General features: G+C 34.6%; 2 protein-coding genes across 2 annotated transcripts; one reads left to right on the top strand and one right to left on the bottom strand.

Moving 5' to 3' along the window:
- Window positions 1–165: 165 nt before the first annotated feature.
- Window positions 166–5,892, top strand: LOC116111079 (serine/threonine-protein phosphatase PP2A-4 catalytic subunit). Its single transcript, XM_031397283.1, has 11 exons — window positions 166–401; window positions 1,255–1,311; window positions 1,639–1,722; window positions 2,281–2,352; window positions 3,127–3,198; window positions 3,513–3,553; window positions 4,141–4,207; window positions 4,517–4,708; window positions 4,829–4,918; window positions 5,024–5,131; window positions 5,389–5,892. Exons 1-11 carry the CDS (start codon window positions 309–311, stop codon window positions 5,452–5,454), a joined length of 942 nt encoding a protein of 313 aa, XP_031253143.1. The 5' UTR covers window positions 166–308; the 3' UTR covers window positions 5,455–5,892.
- Window positions 5,893–6,897: 1,005 nt separating this feature from the next.
- On the bottom strand, window positions 6,898–10,300 carry LOC116111128 (lipid phosphate phosphatase delta). Its single transcript, XM_031397326.1, has 8 exons — window positions 10,030–10,300; window positions 9,821–9,916; window positions 9,649–9,723; window positions 9,389–9,519; window positions 8,956–9,059; window positions 8,743–8,871; window positions 7,850–7,965; window positions 6,898–7,379 (listed from the first exon to the last, which is right to left on the bottom strand). Exons 1-8 carry the CDS (start codon window positions 10,192–10,194, stop codon window positions 6,969–6,971), a joined length of 1,227 nt encoding a protein of 408 aa, XP_031253186.1. The 5' UTR covers window positions 10,195–10,300; the 3' UTR covers window positions 6,898–6,968.
- Window positions 10,301–18,938: the final 8,638 nt, after the last annotated feature.

The following is an 18,938-nucleotide window of genomic DNA, read 5'->3' as shown; positions in this document are numbered from 1 at the left end:
GATCCAACAAAATTAGTCGCACCTAAACAAAATAATAATAATCAATATATAAAAAATAAAAAAACAATCAATCAATTTTGCCGACGCTCTAAATATCGTCAACTTAATCAAATTTTCCATTTAACGGATCACTATACATGAGTATACAATCACAACGCGCCCACGAGCTCATTTTTTCACGCGCTCTCTCATTTCGACTTGGTTCTCTAGAAGGGAAACAAAACACGCCCCAGAGGAATCTCTCAGTCTCACTCTAGGGTTGGGGATATTCCTAATCCGGATAGCGTTATCCCCATTTTGGAATCAAGATGGGCGCGAATTCGTTATCCACCGACTCCACCACCGATCTGGACGAGCAGATCACGCAGCTCATGCAGTGCAAGCCACTCTCCGAACAGCAGGTTCCTTACAGTTACAGCTTTCAATTGAATCTATTTGTTTATTTATGCGAAACGAGCTCGATCACTGTTACTTTCTGTTGAATTAGGGTTTAGATTTGATTCCAATCGACTGAATCGGCGTTTTGACTAGCGAATTCGTGGCGAGATCTCGTCCGTTGATTGTTTCGGTTGAGTGATAATTCACTAACAGATGTTGATTATGTGCCTTTGGTATTGTGTTTGATTTTTTTGTTTTCAAGAATGAATTTGAAAATGAAATTAAGAAATTCATATTTTTGTTCTAACAATTTGAAAATGAACAGTGAAGACGTGTTCTTTATCATTTTGTGGAGTAGTCTGAAGTACAAGACGGAAGTGTAGAAAGCAACATCTTTTATGTTTTCTGAATTTTCAATTTTTTTATTTATATCTGTAGTGTTTTGGTTGTTAAGGATCAAGCTTTGTGGAAAATATTTTTTTGTGATGTGGAATGTCAAACTTTTAGCATGAAACTTTACACTTGTGACATTGATAGCATGTAAAGGTAATAGGTGTGACGTTTCATGTTATAAGTGTGACATTCTATGTGATAAAAAATCGTTTTCAGTGGCATTACAGGGGTTGCAAATTTTTATTGAAATGGAATATTATGCTTATGATATCATGCTTGTAACATTTACATGTCATATCTTGTTGTAAGTATGACTTTAGTGTTATAAGTTGTGACGTTCTGTGTATCAAGTATAACATTTCATATCACACCCTTGTTTTAGTATAATTTTGTCTTTATCAAATTTGATTGTTGTCAGTTTATTCTCTTAAGCGAAAGAAGCTGACAACTAACGTTTTTTGTTTTTGCTTTGGTATGCTGTAGGTAAAAGCATTATGTGAGAAGGCTAAAGAGATACTGATGGACGAAAGCAATGTCCAGGTTCAGCTCTTTTCTTACTTCTCAATGTATCACATTATTTTTTCTTGACAATTCTTTTTGTAACTAAATATGTAACCTTACTTGCTCTGGTATTATTTCTAACCTCAGGGAAGATAAGAATTTTCTTTGGAACTAGTTACTCTGCTGTTGGTTGCCTTCAGTTTGAAAATTAATTGCTTGGTTCTCAAATTCTGCTTGCAGTATGATTATTGGACTCTTTTTATATCGACTTTTTCCTTTTGCCTGCCTTTCGCTAAGTATTTGTCATACTGCTTATCTTAATATAGAACATTGATTTTTCTTGTAATGTTTTTTTTTGTGTTACAGCCTGTGAAAAGCCCTGTGACAATTTGTGGCGATATTCATGGGCAGTTTCATGATCTTGCAGAACTTTTTCAAATTGGAGGGAAGGTATCAGTTTTGACTATAACCATTTTGTATTCAACTTTCTGTTTCAGCTGAGGGAATTTCTAAAATAATTATTTGGTCCTGTCAAAGAAATGCTTTTGCAGATTGAAGTGCTCCAGAGGTATTGTAGTTGGGTAAATCGCCAGTAGTCAGGAAACTGTTCATTTTATTTACTAAGCATCGGCGTATATTGTTTAGTTTATGCTCTTTTGAAAAAACTCACTTCTCTGCATAGGAGTTGTGCTTTGATGGATTTCTTGTGATTAATGGTGTATTGTATTTCTTTCATTGGAAAAAATCATCAACATTAGATTCAAGTTAGAGCCATTTTGATCTGACTTAGTTTATCTTAACTGGCTTTCAAAAACAACCATAATAAGATTTATGCTTTCATTGGTTCTACCATCTCTTGATAACATCTATGTGGTTTGATTTGATTTGTTAAGTGCCTTCACTAGTTCACTGTGTATTTCTATGTTTTCGGATAAGATGATCTGTTGATTTATCTTCTGAACATCTTTCCTGTTGATTTCAATCTGATCTTACAATTTAAATTGACAGTGTCCAGATACCAACTACTTGTTTATGGGAGATTATGTGGACCGTGGCTATTACTCTGTTGAAACCGTCACAGTAAGTCTAATTTAAACTACATCTTTGGAGTTATTTTAGAAGCTTACGTATTGATGGTGATAGCTGAAAAATCATATGAAAAATGGAAGATATGATGAAAGGGAAATTTATATGGCTTTGATGCAACTGCTTGAAATCTGAAATTTTAATGTAAGTGGCAAACTGGCACTTTTCAAGCTTTGAGGGAATAATTTTACAGGTGGGTGAGAATAATATTCTATTGTTTTTCGTAATAAAGAAATGGAGTGTTAGATGATATATTTATCTTGACTTTAGTTTTGTGGATTGCTGGTCCACTCCTTGGTAGTTCTTTCCATCTTTAATAAAACTTCCTGTTTCCTATGAAAAAATGTCCACAAGTGGTAATCCCAAAATGTTGGACTAGCTCTTGTTTTAACAAAAAATTTAGTTAATTGATTAAGCAAATCTTATCCTTCTTCTCCCTCCTAAATTCTCATGTCATATGTACTGGGAACATAAAAGAAATATATCACTTGGCAATAATTGAAGTTGAGAGTTAGGTAATGCTGACACCTTGATCCATGTTATCTGGTGCCACAAAACCTGTATATGAAGGTCAATATTGAGTAGTGTTTCTGAGACTAAATTGTGGTATTCAGCAAAGACTGAAATTTTACAATTGTATGAATATTTACTAGCAGCTTTTGATCATTTATGTTGGTTTTGGGGGAAGGAGTGTAGATTTATTTGCTATATTGACACTTAGGGATATACTTGAAGTTATTTGTGATACTGAATCATGTGTTTATCCAGCTGTTAGTGGCCCTTAAAGTACGTTATCCTCAGCGGATCACTATTCTTAGAGGAAACCATGAAAGTCGTCAGGTACATTCTTATAATCCTTTTCTTCTCTTTTTAGTTTCATTTCTTTTTGCCCCTAGTGGCCTTTTATTCCAATCAGCTGCAGTGAGTTGCAGATTCTGAACATGGTTCAAGCACTATGTTTCGAATTTGTTTGGTAGTTTATTTAACTTATGATCTCAGTTAAACTAGCTCTAGTCTGTTGTTCCTTTGTAAAGACATGTTATTTAAAGCCTTCTAATGCAATGGTTGAGTCTTATTTTGCATAAATTGTTGTTTAACTTGTAGAATGTTGATTGCGAATATTGAGCTAAATATTGCTTCATTTAATGTCACAGATTACTCAGGTTTATGGATTTTATGATGAATGTCTGCGGAAGTGAGTTCTCTCTTCACAACGGAACATGTTCTGTATGACTTCAAAATTAAATTATTATTATTATTATTATTAATTTTCATATGGTTTGTTTATTCAAAATCACATTACTAGCTAGCTAGTTTGTAGTCATACTAGAGGCTTTGGTAGTAAATCCTGTTTGCACCAAAGTTTGGGGAAGAGGGAGCAATTGGCATAAATTAGGGAGGTTGGGAGTTGGGATACAACAGAAGAACAAAAAAAATTGAAGCTCAAAACTCTTAGGATATGTTGAATCCCCGTCTTTTCATCCTGTTTAATGTTTATGCATGCATCTTGCAGTTATTGATATACAAATGTTGTAATTACAAAATGATGCATAGTTCTGTTAATAGTTCTCCTGAATGACACTAAGGGTGATTTGTCAATATTTTTGCTGCCAGTTTTTCTGTGGAATTCCGTAAGTAGTGCCTTTACCAATTTATATGTTGGTTTTACTTTCCTTTCTAGTTGTATGATTCTGGATGGGTCATTTCTGCTAAGGTCCTATTGGCATGTCCTGCCATTGTCATATGGAGAGATAATATCTTCTTTTAATGATTTATTTGCAGGTATGGCAATGCTAATATTTGGAAGATTTTTACCGACCTTTTTGACTACTTTCCATTGACTGCCTTGGTAAGTGAAAAAAAAGCATTATATTAATGCAACTTCAATAGTTTCTTATCACTAATTTAAAAAAAAAAGGTAGAAGAAAAACTTGCTGCTCATACTTTTGATTGAAAGTCACCGAAATGTGGATTTTATGGGGAAAAGAAAGATAATGAAGAAACGAGCATTTGTATTAGTCACATCAAAATTGTGGTTCTGCTCCATGGTTCTTCATTGAGGCTGAAGTGATTATGATGATAGTGGAAGGATTTTGACTATTGGTAGCCTATCATAGTATTATTCTACACATCTAAGTCCTTTTTCCCTCCTATGTAGGTTGAGTCAGAAATTTTCTGTCTGCATGGTGGACTATCACCTTCTATTGAAACCCTTGATAACATCAGGAACTTTGACCGTGTTCAAGAGGTTCCTCATGAAGGACCCATGTGTGATTTGTTATGGTCTGACCCAGATGATAGATGTGGCTGGGGTATTTCACCTCGTGGTGCTGGATATACGTTTGGCCAGGTAACTCGCTCTCAAATATGAAATCCTACCTTTACTTTCAAGATTCAGCTTTCTTTAAATTTTTAATGGTTACCTCTCTTATCTTTAGTCCTCTTTTAACGATTGCATTCTGCTTTGCAGGACATATCCGAACAATTTAATCATACAAACGACTTAAAGTTGATTGCCAGAGCTCATCAGTTGGTCATGGATGGATTTAACTGGGCACATGTAAGTTCTTAAAGACTATGATATAATTATAAGATTTTTTTTTTTTTTTTTATCCTGCATGAAAGGATTTTGAGCGTGACTTTTAACTTTTCTTCCCTGGGACAGGAACAAAAGGTGGTTACTATTTTTAGTGCACCTAACTATTGCTATCGCTGTGGGAACATGGCTTCTATTTTGGAAGTTGACGATTGCAAGGGCCACACATTCATCCAGGTCTCTCTCTCTCTCTCTCATTTTCCTCAAGAATTTAGACTAATTATCATAGACTTCTGCAAGATATCCTTGAATTTTATTGGTACCGATGTTTGCATCAACTATTAAAGCATCATTCCTTTTACAGGATTTTTAATAGTTTCCAAAAACATTGAGTAAGATAATCTCACAGGGTTTTTGAGCCATTCAATTTATTGCTGAGTGTTCAAATCCATTTTTGACGTTCTGGATGTTCAACAAAGTTCATTTTTTTACAGTTTGAGCCAGCTCCTCGGAGAGGAGAACCAGATGTTACCCGCAGAACGCCTGACTATTTCCTGTGAAGCTGCCTTGCCATACTGATTCCATTCCACTTCATCTCCTCCCCTCTTTCGGCCACAGTCGCTCAATCATTGATCCTTGTTCAACAGATGCTGGCTGGGTTTGAAATCTTATATTTTGTTTCTAGACCTGCTTCTCTGATGATTGTGTCGAAAGGGAATGTATATTAGGGAGGTTAGATACCCTTTTAATGTGTCTTACTCTTGAAAAAGCTTTGTCGGAACTCTACTGGAGAGTTGCGTAGCTAATCACTGATCGTCATTTAAGTGTTACAATGTGCTGAATATGTAGATATTCTTATTTAATTATGTACTTTCAACTTATTATTCTTTTTCCTGACCCCATCTCATTCGATGACTTGGTATCGGGATAAAAGAATTTGATATCTAGCCGGGTGCTTTACCTTTTTTTCTTAATTTATTCTTCCCTTTATATTTTAACGAGGGTGATTGAAATGCTGTTGTTTTATATGGTTTCTGTTTTTGGTTACCCATGTTACTATGACTTTCAAACTCTTTTTTTTTTTTTTAATCTTTTAATCAGTTTTACTTGTGCTTTTAATTTGATTCTTCTAGATGAGTGATAGGTTTGCTATTCAGGTATGAATGGTTATATATTAATTTAGGTCATGAAGAATCAATTACTGGATTTAATTAGGGTTTAATACAATTTCCCCCTTTAGCTTTTCGTAAATACAATTTCTCTCTCAAATATTTAAATTAATAATTTTTCATTAATTGTCGTAAATAGTAATTTCAACCATCCACTTCTGGCCAGATGGATAGAGGGGCACATGAATCATGATTGAAAGCGTGTCCCCAGTTTTGAGTTGGAGTTGTACTGGGGGTAGCCAATTATCATACCATAAAAAAAAATTATTTTCTCAAATATTTAAAGAAATATAATAATTTATACCCTGATCGTTCATGTTTGGTTAAGATTTAGTGTTTAATAAATCAAGGGTAATGAATTTGATGGCAGTATTTCGGTGTATTTTACCGATCAAAGAAATGCTGTCTAGGTCATTATAAAAATTCTAACCTATTATTTTCAGACTTGAGGAATTTGTTATTCAATAGAAATAAAACCCAATTAATTATAAGCTTATTTTGCCAATAATTTTCTATCAATTGCCATCCATGAAATATAAAAGTTGCATACCCAGAAAGCAAAAAATAAAATAAAATTGTTGGAACAAAAAGGTTTAAAAAAAAAAAAAACTAAATAATTTCATCAAGAATTTCTAATATTTATGAATACAATCTCTAGTCTCAAGAACATATATGGCATCTGCTGCTTCACTAAATGTAACTACAAATTGACCTCTATATGATAATAACGGCAGAACAACTCAACCAGAAGAAAAAGAAACAAACGGATTGTTATCTCCCTAACCAAAATAGGTGATTTACAGAATTACAAAATATATATATATATATTAAGCGTCAAATGTATACTAATATCGTGCAATAACATCGGTCGAGAATACATTGAGCATTCGATCGATCGATGAATGTTATAACCTCAAGTGAGAGAAAACCGATGGAACAAGATCTACGACCGACCATGCTAGTCCTGCATACTGAAGGAATCTAATACCAGTATCAACATCGAACGTTTCCTGCCCAGAGAAAAAGAATAACTTATGAGCATAACTAGTCTGCTTAATCTTATCTGACTTGTTTCCAGTAACTGATCCGTTAAGCATGGGAATGTAGCTGGTTGATTTTATCGGGACGCCTAAGGTGTGTGATATTACAGGAAGCATCCACTTTGCAAGCGCCTTACTGCAGAATTTAACTAGAAGAATTGTTGGAAGTCCCACAAGAATTCTTCCTATGAACACAGGGCCCGTGAATTCTGAGGTAAAGAGGCGTGGCACCGCTTCATGGTGGAACTGCGAGTATGTTTGCTGGACTCCAGCAACCTGGATAATATTGTCGCTTTAGTTAATAATCAAAACACAAGAAAGTAGAAAAGCAGGGAAGAAATTTATTTCTTTAGTTAAACAAGTATAAACATTTTCTTCTTTATATGACATTACCAAACATTAGAGAAGAAAAAACTTTTCCATTACAGAGAAAGAAAAAACATATAGTGAAGTAGCGAAACAGGAAGAAGTCAGTAATCATTAAAAGAATATATAGTTTTTTCTTTTAGAAAAAATTCCTTTTCCATATTTTCCAAGAATTAACTTAAGCACTTCAGAATTATCCTGTCAATTTGTCCTTATTTCTCCAAATGCCATAACTATTGCAGCTATATTTTCCACTAGTGACAGTGAAATGTAGGAGAACGATTCATGTTAGAAAGATTTTGATGAATTCTTGGTGATAGGTGCAAGTGAAAGTTAACCCAAGCATTGTTTCGATAGTAAATGGGTGAAGAAACACTTACAATTCCTAGTGCAACACCATTGAAGGCAGTATGGAACTCAAAGCTTGGAGTTGGAAACTCAGGTGTTGGATAGGCAAAGAGCAACAAGAAGCTCAGGGCTGCCCAGAATGATGTAACTGCAACAGAAATAACATAAATACATAGCAAGCTTGTCAAATTCTGCATATCAATGTCCCTTTCTAGATTCAATTTAGAGAAATTGCAGTTCCAAATTGACCAAATTCCCCCTTTTTTAAGGAAGGACAACTAGCGTTTCAACAAAAAATTATTCATATTTTAACTTCTGCTAAACCAGAATCAGCTTTCAGTAATAGATAATTGTCATCAGTTGAAAATCAACAAGGACTTATAATGTTAGAAAGTTTGGATGCTTTTATAATATTTGATTTTGTAGGAAGGACAACTAGCATTTCAACAAATGTTAAAGCTTCCAAACTAACACTAGAAGTCCTTGTTGATTTTCAACCGATGACAATTATCTTTAATGCAGGGTGCTCTCATGTGGATGATGCAATCTCTCCTTTTCCCAAGTAGTTCATATGCCCCCTATTTCAAAAGATGGTAGCTTGCATTACTGGAGCTTGTTTTAGCCAGAGAAACACATAATCAGGCACCATTATTAAATTTTATAGTAACTATCAGGCAAATTCTAAATTAGGTTTTGGTTCAAGGTATGCCGAAACCTTCTCCTATTATCAGCCCTGCATCTAGCTAACCCAGATACTCCTAAAAACACAACTGAGATAGGAGGTAATGCAAAAGAAAGGTGACTTCCTCCACAACTTTCTCAGTCAAAGGAATGGCTTTCATGACATTCCCAGAGTAGCAAAAACAGCAGCTAATAATCATTAAAAATTTGATACCAAGAATGAAATATCAAGAATAGGACATACCATTTTGTCCAGAGACTATAAAATTGTCAATGTATTCATGAACTTTAAGCCAAAATGAAAGGATCAACAATCCCATTGCAAGTCCACCTATGATATCAATCAAACTGTGCATGCCAAGGTAAATCCTTCCTACCAAGAAAACCAGATTTCAGTTCAGGAATGCACAGTAAAAAACTACTAGTGCTGCCAATATTTTGTAAGAGTTAAACCTACCTATACCAATAAGCCCTACAAGCAAGCAAACAAAGGCAACTGCAGCAAATTTTATGAAGCCATTGTCAGGTTGGTAATAAGATAGGATATAGTGCACAAGATACCTGGAAAACATCACAAGTTCCACAGGAAACAATTAGTACAGACAATAATTAATCCATTTCTAGAACATAACAATTTGTACATTGGCAACTTGAAGAAGCATATTGGGGCACAAAACTTTCCCATGAATACTACATTAATTTGAAAACCAGATGAACAATTTTAACCTCCTTGATTTGAGCATTTTCAGAAATTGTCATTTTGCAGAAGGTCTAGAAATGTATACCTTACATTCCCCTAGGAACACAACCTACTATACAGCCCAATAAATATGCCTATAACACAAACACAAAAGAAGCAAAACATCAACAGTGTAAGGAATTATGAATACCCGGATAAGCAAACTGTGTTAAGAGTATGAGAAGAAGGCAATCCATATTCCATTGCATTCTCTTTCTCATCTTTGGTAGCTGTTATTCTCCTCACAGGTGGAGAAGTAGGTCTAGGAGCTGAAACCACATCCTATATAAACACAAAACACCACCAAAGGGCAAAAAAGAATTAACTTAAACATCTCATTCTTAGCCTCACAATCAAAATTAAAAAAAAAGAAACAAAAACTTTAACCAACAAGTAAAAGAAATTAATCACCTTTACAGCATTCCCTAAATAATCACAAAAGGCCATCAAAAGAGTCATCTGTCTTGCCAATTTTCCATGACCACTCTACAGCATAACCCCAAAACAGTAACTTTATATATGAAAAACACCTATTAAATCAACAATAAGCAACAAAAATAAGCCAAGCCAAAACAAAACATACCCAGAAGAGAAAAGGTAAAAAAGCTGTATAAAAAGGCACTGAAACAACACAAGATAACCCAGAGAAGAAATCATCCAAAAATTTATGCTGGTAATTCTGTAAAACAAAACAAACCCATTAAAGCCAACTAACTAAACCTTCAAAAACCAACCAAAAACAAAGCCTTATACAAAAAATGAGAATCTGGCTATTGTTCAAAAGGTCTCAACCTGGATCTGGAGAATTAAAGGAGTGTCATTGATGACCTGACGGGTCACCCAAAATTGCACCAGAGATCTAATCTTTTTTGTCAAATTCAAATGAGAAGCTACCAAAATCCACGAAACAATTCCACACAAACTCGTCACTTGCCACCATGTTAAAACGCTCTCCATATCTTCTCCTTCCCCTCTTTTGAAACAGAGGGATCAAAAGCAAAAAACAATAAAACTCTTCAAACCAAAAAAACCAAAAACAAAACAAAATAAAGACCACTTCTCTTATTTTTGAAAAGCACTTTTTTTATTTCTATTTTGGCTGGCTGGTGGCTGGAGCTCCACTTAGCAAAAGACTTTTTGATACCATTCTTGCTTAATTAATTATGTGTTAATCACTAAAACACGTTTAACTTTCTTGATTTAGTACATAAATCATATAATCAAGTCAAGATTACATTATGAATTGTTATATTTATTTTAAAAAATAATTAATTTATTTTTTTTAATTAAGAAGGTTTGATTGTAGTTGAAATAACATTATTAAATTTTTTTCTATTGTGAAATTATTGAGGTTTGAGTTGGATTTGGGTGGCGGAGACAAAGCCTATGACAATATTCCTCAATTTTGGAGGTTTCACTAAGCTGTTGTAGTATTTACATAGGATCCTGTATTGGGTAAATTTACTAAATACCCCTTGACATTTTTCAATCATTTTGTCTCGATATTAATGTATGGTTGGTTTAATATTTTATCCCTATTCTGGATCCTATTTTTCAAATAGCGTTTGGTACAATATTCTCAAAATATTACCCTATTTTTTTAATTACATTTTAACCCATAAAGTTATTAATTTCAACTAAACCCCCTGAAAAAAAAGTTTAAAAATTAACAAAAACACCCCATCAACCCAACTTGTCAGATTCCGGCAACCACCCTCGGTGATAGCCGGAATCTGTTCAACGGCCCAAACTTCCGACCAGAAATGGCCGGAAGTTCACCGCTGTGGCCTTTTCCGGCCAGATCCACACGGTCTGACGGAAAAGGCCAGATCTGGCCGTCGTTTGACCTTTTCCGGCCGTCGACGGCAAAACAAACCGTAGATCTGGCCTTTCGGCCAGATCCACCAGGACTAGCCGGAAAAGGCCATAACGACGTGTTACGGCACAGATCGGACAAGTCTGTGCCGTAACGAAATTTTCCGGCCAGATTCCGGCGGTGGTGGCCGGAATCTGACACTGCAGATGGTGGGGGTGTTTTTGTCATTTTACATGTTAGGGTCTTTAGTTAAATTAGTAAACCTAAGGGCTTTTTTATAAATTTTTAAAATTTACCTCGTAATACTCCCATATCCAATAACCCAATACTATCCCTAAAATCCTATCCAAAATACTAAACCAAACGCACCCAATAAGTTATAATAACTTATATGATCCTGTTAACAACTAAGGATAACATTATCCTCCATTCGAACCTTTGGTTCATGTTTAGAAGTTTAGGCCGTATGCCTTTTCAAAGAAAGTGATTATAATTACCCTACAAAATCGAGGATATTTATTTACATCAATAATGAACGGTTGGTTATTATATGATTGTATTGTATCACTAGGGGTAACGTTTTGAAGAGTTTTAATATATTATCGTAACTATCATATAGAATCTTGTATGTTTTTGCACACAGACTTTTAGCGTCATGAAGTTAGCAGTCAAGTAAATCTTTTCAGTGGTCATTTTTATTAGTGCTTGAGAGGCCTCTAACCTAAGAACCTATGTTGGACCGTTTGCTCTTTTACTATTAAGCTATCCAATGGTAGTTTTTGCACACAAACTCATTAAACTATCTTTTGAGTTGAAAGGATATTTTTATTTTTTTTCGATATCCATAAGCTATTGTAAATTACAGGGTTGTGTTATGGTATCGTGTGTTACTCCTGTTACTCCTTATCTATCATCTTGAATGATAAACCATGATCTAATAGTTCAGAAGAAAGGTAAGGATATAATGGTACCCTTTATAAGTAGACTTATAATTAGTCTTCTCTTACAAAATGGTATTATAGTGTCTACTGTAAAAGATGTAAGATTGGAATAATAAATTTTAACATATTATAAAATTATGTATACACTTCCTCGCATATTTTTATGATATCTTAAAAATAAGTAATACATTATAGCTATATTCATGTTTCAATGATATCTCGCTATCAGGATAATTGGCCGAATCTTGTAAAACTATTTCATAGAAGTTCATTGATATCTTCTTTTTATAAAGCAAATCGACTTTGATTAATAAATATTGTTTATATTACTCCCTCTGTTTTTTAATAAATAACGTGTTGAGGGTTTAACTTTTTTTTCAAATTAAGTGTCGTTGTCTTGTCTATGACATCTCCTCTCCCTCTCTTTCAAACGCCATTTAACACAACTTTCTCATCATTGTTTTTTCTTCATTGCATTTTTCACCGTACTTTCAGGGGAGGAGCGAATAAGAGATGGAGTAAGAGAGAGAAAAAAAATTTATATTAAAAAATTAATTTATTAAAAAGTATACAATTACTTAAAACAGTTTTTATTTCAAAACGGGGGGAGTATTTGTCTAGTGTTTAAATTTATAACAAGACAAGAGTCTAAATTTTCCATTTCTTTTCTTTTTTTTTATTCAAACTTTCTCTTTCATAAATATGTGAAATTCAAGGGTTATGTCGGTCGAATCACCCCTTAAGTTGAGTTACAATAAGAGAAACATTTAATTATATTAAGACAATTTGACTTTTCTAATGTTAGACTTTGGTTCAACCGTGATATTAAAGTTTCACCTAATAGTTATTTTCTCCCTTTCCCCCTACTTTTTTTTTTATTTATTTCCCAATTTCTCTTAGTTCTTTCTGTTTTCTCTCTTTCCCCCTCTTTTTCCTTTCTTCTCACCATTGTTAATCACCTCAAGAGTGTGCCCTGAGGCATGATCATGGCCATCGAGAGGCTTTATCGACCCTCAATCAGAATCGTTGTGAAGCCTTTGTGGCTTTTGCAGTTGCCATGAGGCCTCAAGCGGCTGACGGAAGGCCTTGGAGGCCTCTAGCAACGTTGAAGGTGTTGATAACCATCTTTTGAGAGATGGGGGGTGTTATAGAATTTCTCTATTGGGGGTGTTTGTAATTTTATAATAGGATGAACAAAGGAAAAAGTGTCATTTCGCAATCAAACTTTACTTATAAGAATTTAATATAATACAGAAATAGGGGTTTGGTTTAATCAATTTCACAACTTGTATAACAATAGGCAATCCTTTTGATCTCAAAATATCTTTAGTAGGAAGCTGAAGATGAAAATTTTTCCAAAGAACAGTTGAGACTTTGGAGGAATAAAATTTTGCTATACCAATTTGCACCCCGAGAAAGTAGAATTGGATTTTCTTTTGGAGTCATAAGCATTTGAAAAGCCAAGAGAAACCATGCACATATTCCTCCCAAATCAGTATATCCTTAAGAATATTACCCTTTGCAATATCAATTGATGTAACCATCATTGAGTGGTCGAGTGGTTAATCAGGACTTATGGGTGTATTACTCAAGATTTCTTGAGTTCAATCAACCTCGGCACCTAATAAGGATGGCTACTAAAGGTTTATCCGGTCGTTAACTTCTAGATCTCGGTTTAATCCAATCATATCAAGAATTGGTTTATCGAGCCATCTATCCTTCCAAAAATTAACCCTAAACCATTACCAACCACACGCTTGCTTTTTCCATGAATTAAACTGAAAATTTGTTTAATACCATGCCAAACTGACGAAAAATGATAAGAGTAGTTTAATGACAGAAGAAAACTTGTACTTGGAGCCCAACAAAACAACCCATGCTGTATCAGATTACAAATTTTTTTACCTTGTGTTCAGGACAACCGCAAGATTGAGAGGTCAAGATTACGATAACAACTACCTTGGGTGATCGTATAGTTCGACATGGACTCTTAGGTATATTACTTAAGGAGATCTGAGTTTGATTCTCTCATCGGTTGCTAATAAGAGTAATCACTGAAACTCTTATCCGACCGATAGTTACAGAGTTTCGAGAGATTAGTTAAAGTACGCATAAACTAGTCTGAATACCCCCGATCATAAAACAGAAAAAAAAATAAAATTATGAATAACGAAACCACCTTTGAACGTAGGTAAACAACATCGTTTTCAAGAGACAGTAACAAGCTTTCTCTGATCCATATCACCTAATTACCAAATAAAATTACGAGCATGAGTCGTAGGAGATTCCACCAAAGATGAAGGCCACCTATAAAATCGAGAAATTGCGAAGCAACATGGATTGAAAAACTGAATGAACAAACTGCACCCTCCCTGCCATGGATAAAAGTTTCCCCTTCCAACCTATATCAGCCAATGGTCTTAAAAATACAACATGTAGCTTGTCTTTAACAAAAAAAAAAAAAGAACACCCAAGTATGTGGAAGGAAGAAAAACTTTCATTGAATCCCAGAAGACGGTGAACTGTTGACCTTCTAGTTGTAGAAAATTTACCCAGAAAGAAAAAACTTTTATAAGATTACTTTTTTCTGTAGTGTTAAGGTACTCTTGGCAAATTGTGGCTCAAATTGTTTCCCCTATAGTCATTTAAATCTCATTCTTAATAGATGTGGAATCTCAAATTGTTCAAAAGGTGTTTGGCTTTGGCAAGGAGATCCTTTTGTCTCCTATTTCGTTTTCTTTATCAGAAGAAGGTCTCAGCCGATGTTTAATTATGGAAAGATTAAATGCATCGATCCATGCTCCTAGGGGTTGTATTCCTCCTCCTCATATTCTCTATGCTAATAATGTTTATTTATTTATTAATCATAACAAATTGGAAGCTCCACGGCTTGAACCGGGCATATTGTTTGGAGAATAAAAGCACTTACCACCAAACCACAACTTGGGTTTTTTTTTTAAATTAGCCCCTTCAGAGATAGATATCCAAAAGCCCCCACGGTTTTCCATAAGTATTAAAAAAAACAAAAAACAAAAAAAAACCTATGATATTATATTACGTACCCATTTTGGTAATGGGTAAATGTTAATTAAATTGTATTTTAGGAGTTTTCTTAGGGATTTATTTGTTAATTAAGATTGAGTTTATCTCAATAATTTAAATAAATTAGATTATGATATAGACGAGTTTTATTTTAGTTGAATAAATCAGCTACGTATTTAGGATTTTTTAGTTGGGTTTGAACGTGTATTTTGGTTTGTTTAAGTTGTGAATTTGTTTTGCTATTTAGTAGGGAAGTATGGTTGTAAGCTCATATATATTTCCTAGAATTCTATTGGAATGAGGAGGATGATTATTTACATAAAGGGTTCTATTTGAACCCTAGAGGTTTCTAGCTCCCTCAATTGTGCAAGAATTGCTTTCTTCTCTATTTAATATCAAAATAGGTCGAAAAAAGAAAACTTCTCCAAGCACGTTTGTATCAAGTGGTATCAAAGCCCAGGCATGGACCACCAAATTCAGAAACTTGAGCAATCGGTGAAAGCTTTAGCAGCGACTCAACAAAAGTTTATGAATGAAACCCAAATTTTGTTCAGCAAACTCATTGGTAAGATTGATCAATTAATAGGTCACTCTTTTGAGGAGAATAGAGAAGCTAGGTGCCCCATTCAAACCCTTGCTATCATTGTTAAAAATTGCCCCATTCAAGCAACTATAGTCCAATCATCTTTCGCTCAAGCTACTGCAATCCAATCTTCTTCCTCTCAAGCCAACGTCTTCCAATCTTCTTCTGCCCAAGCCACCGTAGTCCAATTTTCCTCTCAATAAGCCATTGCAATCCAATCTTTTAAAGCCACTACAATATCGGAAAGTATATGGAATTTGTTTGAACTAATTTTTCCAGCAATTCATATTAAGTTGTGGTTGTCTTTTGCCTGGAGTTATTTGTTTAACCAAAACAAAATCCTTGAGGACAAAGATTGTTTCAAGATGAGAGGAATGTTACGTACCCATTTTGATAATGGGTAGATGTTAATTAAATTGTATTTTAAGAGTTTTCTTAGGGATTTATTTGTTAATTAAGATGGAGTTTATCTCAATAATTTAAATAAATTATATTAGGATATAGATGAGTTTTATTTTAGTTGAATAAGTCAACCACGTATTTAGGATTCTTTAGTTGGGTTTGAACGTGTATTTTGGTTTGTTTAAGTTGTGAACATGTTTTGCTATTTAGTTTTGCTATTTAGTTAGGAAGTATAGTTATAAACTCATATATATTTCCTAGATTTCTATTGGAATGAGGAGGACGATTATTTACATAAAAGGTTCTATTTGAACTATGGAGGTTTCTAGCTCCCTTAATTGAGCAAGAATTGCTTTCCACTCTATTTAATATCAAAATAGGTCGAGGAAAAAAACTTCTTCAAGCATGTCTGTATCAAATAAGGATAATATTTGATTGTGACAGAGTGATTGTTAGAGTGATTATCTCCTATTTTCTAGGCATTAGCTCCTGTTATTTTTATATTTTGTTAATTGTAATCTCTTATATAAGAGAGATGAAGTAATAAAGAGGGGGTGCCTTTTTTTAGTTAAAAGGTGTTGCCTTGAGGTCTTGGTTTCCTCCATTAAACCAACAATTAATTTATTTTTCCAGCTAGCTCTACTCCACAATATAAGTACTTCTAAGAAGAAAAACCAGTTCGTACCAAAGTGGTATCAAAGCACAGGCAAGGACCAAAGAGTGGAACACTTGGAGCAGACAATGGAATCTCTTTCAGGAGGCCAGAAAAAGTATTATCAACCAATTGCATGATTTATTTTCTCAACTCAACACACGCATTGACCTGATTGCACGCCACCAAATTAAAGAAAGTGGGGAGAATTCTTCAGCATCAGCAAAATCCAGCAAGCAGCGATAGGAAAGAAATACTGCTCTTTCAAATCAAGGTTCAACATCATTGTACACTCCAAAATTTGTAAAATTGGATTTTCTTCGTTTTAATGGAAGTGAGATTCCAACAAGTTGATTGTGTAGAGCGGAACAATTCTTCTAGTTTCATAACACTCCAGTAACCGAAAGAGTTTCATTGGCTTCTTTTCACTTGGAAGGAGATGCTCAATTATGGTACCGGTTCCTAAAGCAAGAGATGATTGTCGTTGGATGGGAGGAATTTAAAGAAGGGCTCCACTCGCGTTTTGGTCCTAATCAATTCCTTGATTTTTTTGGAGAGCTTACTAAGTTACAACAACAATGTTTGGTATGAGAATTCCAAATGCAATTTGAGAAATTATTAGTGAAAGTAGGTTCCTTGCCGTTAGGGGTGAGCGGTTTCAGGTACCCTGCATTTTTCGAGGGAACCAGAATTGGAACCACATAGTGCAGTGTAGGTTCTCAAAAAAAGAAACCAGAACTGGAACATGTCGGTTCCAGTTCTTAAATTCAAGAAATCGGAACCTGAAATGCAGGTTCTGATCCTTACCCAGGTACCCTATAAAAAATAAATTACCCCCCTATTAGTTTAAAAATGACAAAAATAAGCTTACAAATACACCCTAACAAATTAAGAAAACCTACATTTAGTAGTTTTCAACTTTTGATTACTCATTCATTTGTGTTAGATGTGACTCATAAATCCTCTAATCTCTAGGCAACATTTGAATTCAATCAATTTATCACAATTCACATAAAATTTCTCAATCAAAACTAAAACACAAACAGGTTCCAAGTTGGGTACCTGCTTCAGGTTATTTTCCCAGGTTCCAGTTCTGATTCTGGTTTCGAAACTTGTAGAAACTGGAACTGTAATCGCATAGTGTCGGTTTCATTTTTGGTTCCAATAAAATGGAACCAGAACCTACTCACACAGTGTTGGTTTTGGATCTGATTCCGATTCTACCCGCTACCCGTGCTCATCCCTACTTACCATAAGGTAGACAGGTTAGTTGCTTTATAAGTGGTTTAAAGGATTCCATTAGAGCTGATGTGCTAGCAAATTGACCTTCGACGTTGTCCTTAGCCATTGAGGTAGACAGGCTTTATGAAGCTAGGAACAAAGCCCGTGATCTCGTCTCATCCAAAGTTTCGTCCACAAATTATGAAGCTCAAAGTGGTCCAACAACAATGCTAATCAAGAGACTAACAATGGAAGAAATAGATGAAAGAAGGAAAAAGGGATTATGCTTCAAATGTAATGAGAAATTTGGTCCCAGACATCGTTGCAAAAAGTTGTTCATGATTCAAGCTTGTTTCAATGACAGTGATGCAAACGAAGAGATGGAAATTATTGGTGGAAGTTCTGAAATTCCATGGTTACCTTAGTTGAATTAAACCCTTGAGGACAAGGGTGTTTTCAAGGGGAAGGGAATGTTACATTCTTAAAAAATAAATATTTTTTTAATTAAATTATCTGTTTTTTAATGAGTTATAGTTGAATTAGTCAGATAAGGATGATATTTGATTGTGGCAGAGTGATTATCTCATATTTTCTAGGCATTATTATAGTGTCTACTAGTACCAAGATGTCGGATTTGGCCTTTACCAAGGCCAAGTGACCAAATATGGTCTCTATCAACACCGAGATACTGAATTTAGCATCTCAGAGCCAATAGGGGCCATATTCAACCTCAATTGGCCGTTAAGAGGATTTATTGCCCTTCAATTGGCATCACCATGAATGCTTTATGGCTTTGGTGGTTGTTGCAAGGCCGCTGACAACCTCAAACGGTTGTTGCAAGGCCATGGAGGCCTCCAGCAACATTGAAGGTGTTGGCGACCATCTTTTGAGAGATGGAGAAGTGTTTTAGAAATTCTAGTTTAGGGTGTTTTAAATTTCACAATAGGTTAAACAAGGGTAAAATGGTCATTCCACAATCTAACATATTTTCACTAATGAAATTTAACAGACTCGGGTTTTAGTTTGTGCAAGCTTACTACTAAT

This window comes from Pistacia vera, unplaced genomic scaffold (assembly GCF_008641045.1).
Source record: "Pistacia vera cultivar Batoury unplaced genomic scaffold, PisVer_v2 Contig1187, whole genome shotgun sequence".
Taxonomy (NCBI): domain Eukaryota; kingdom Viridiplantae; phylum Streptophyta; class Magnoliopsida; order Sapindales; family Anacardiaceae; genus Pistacia; species Pistacia vera.
This window is presented reverse-complemented; position numbering and strand designations above follow the sequence as displayed.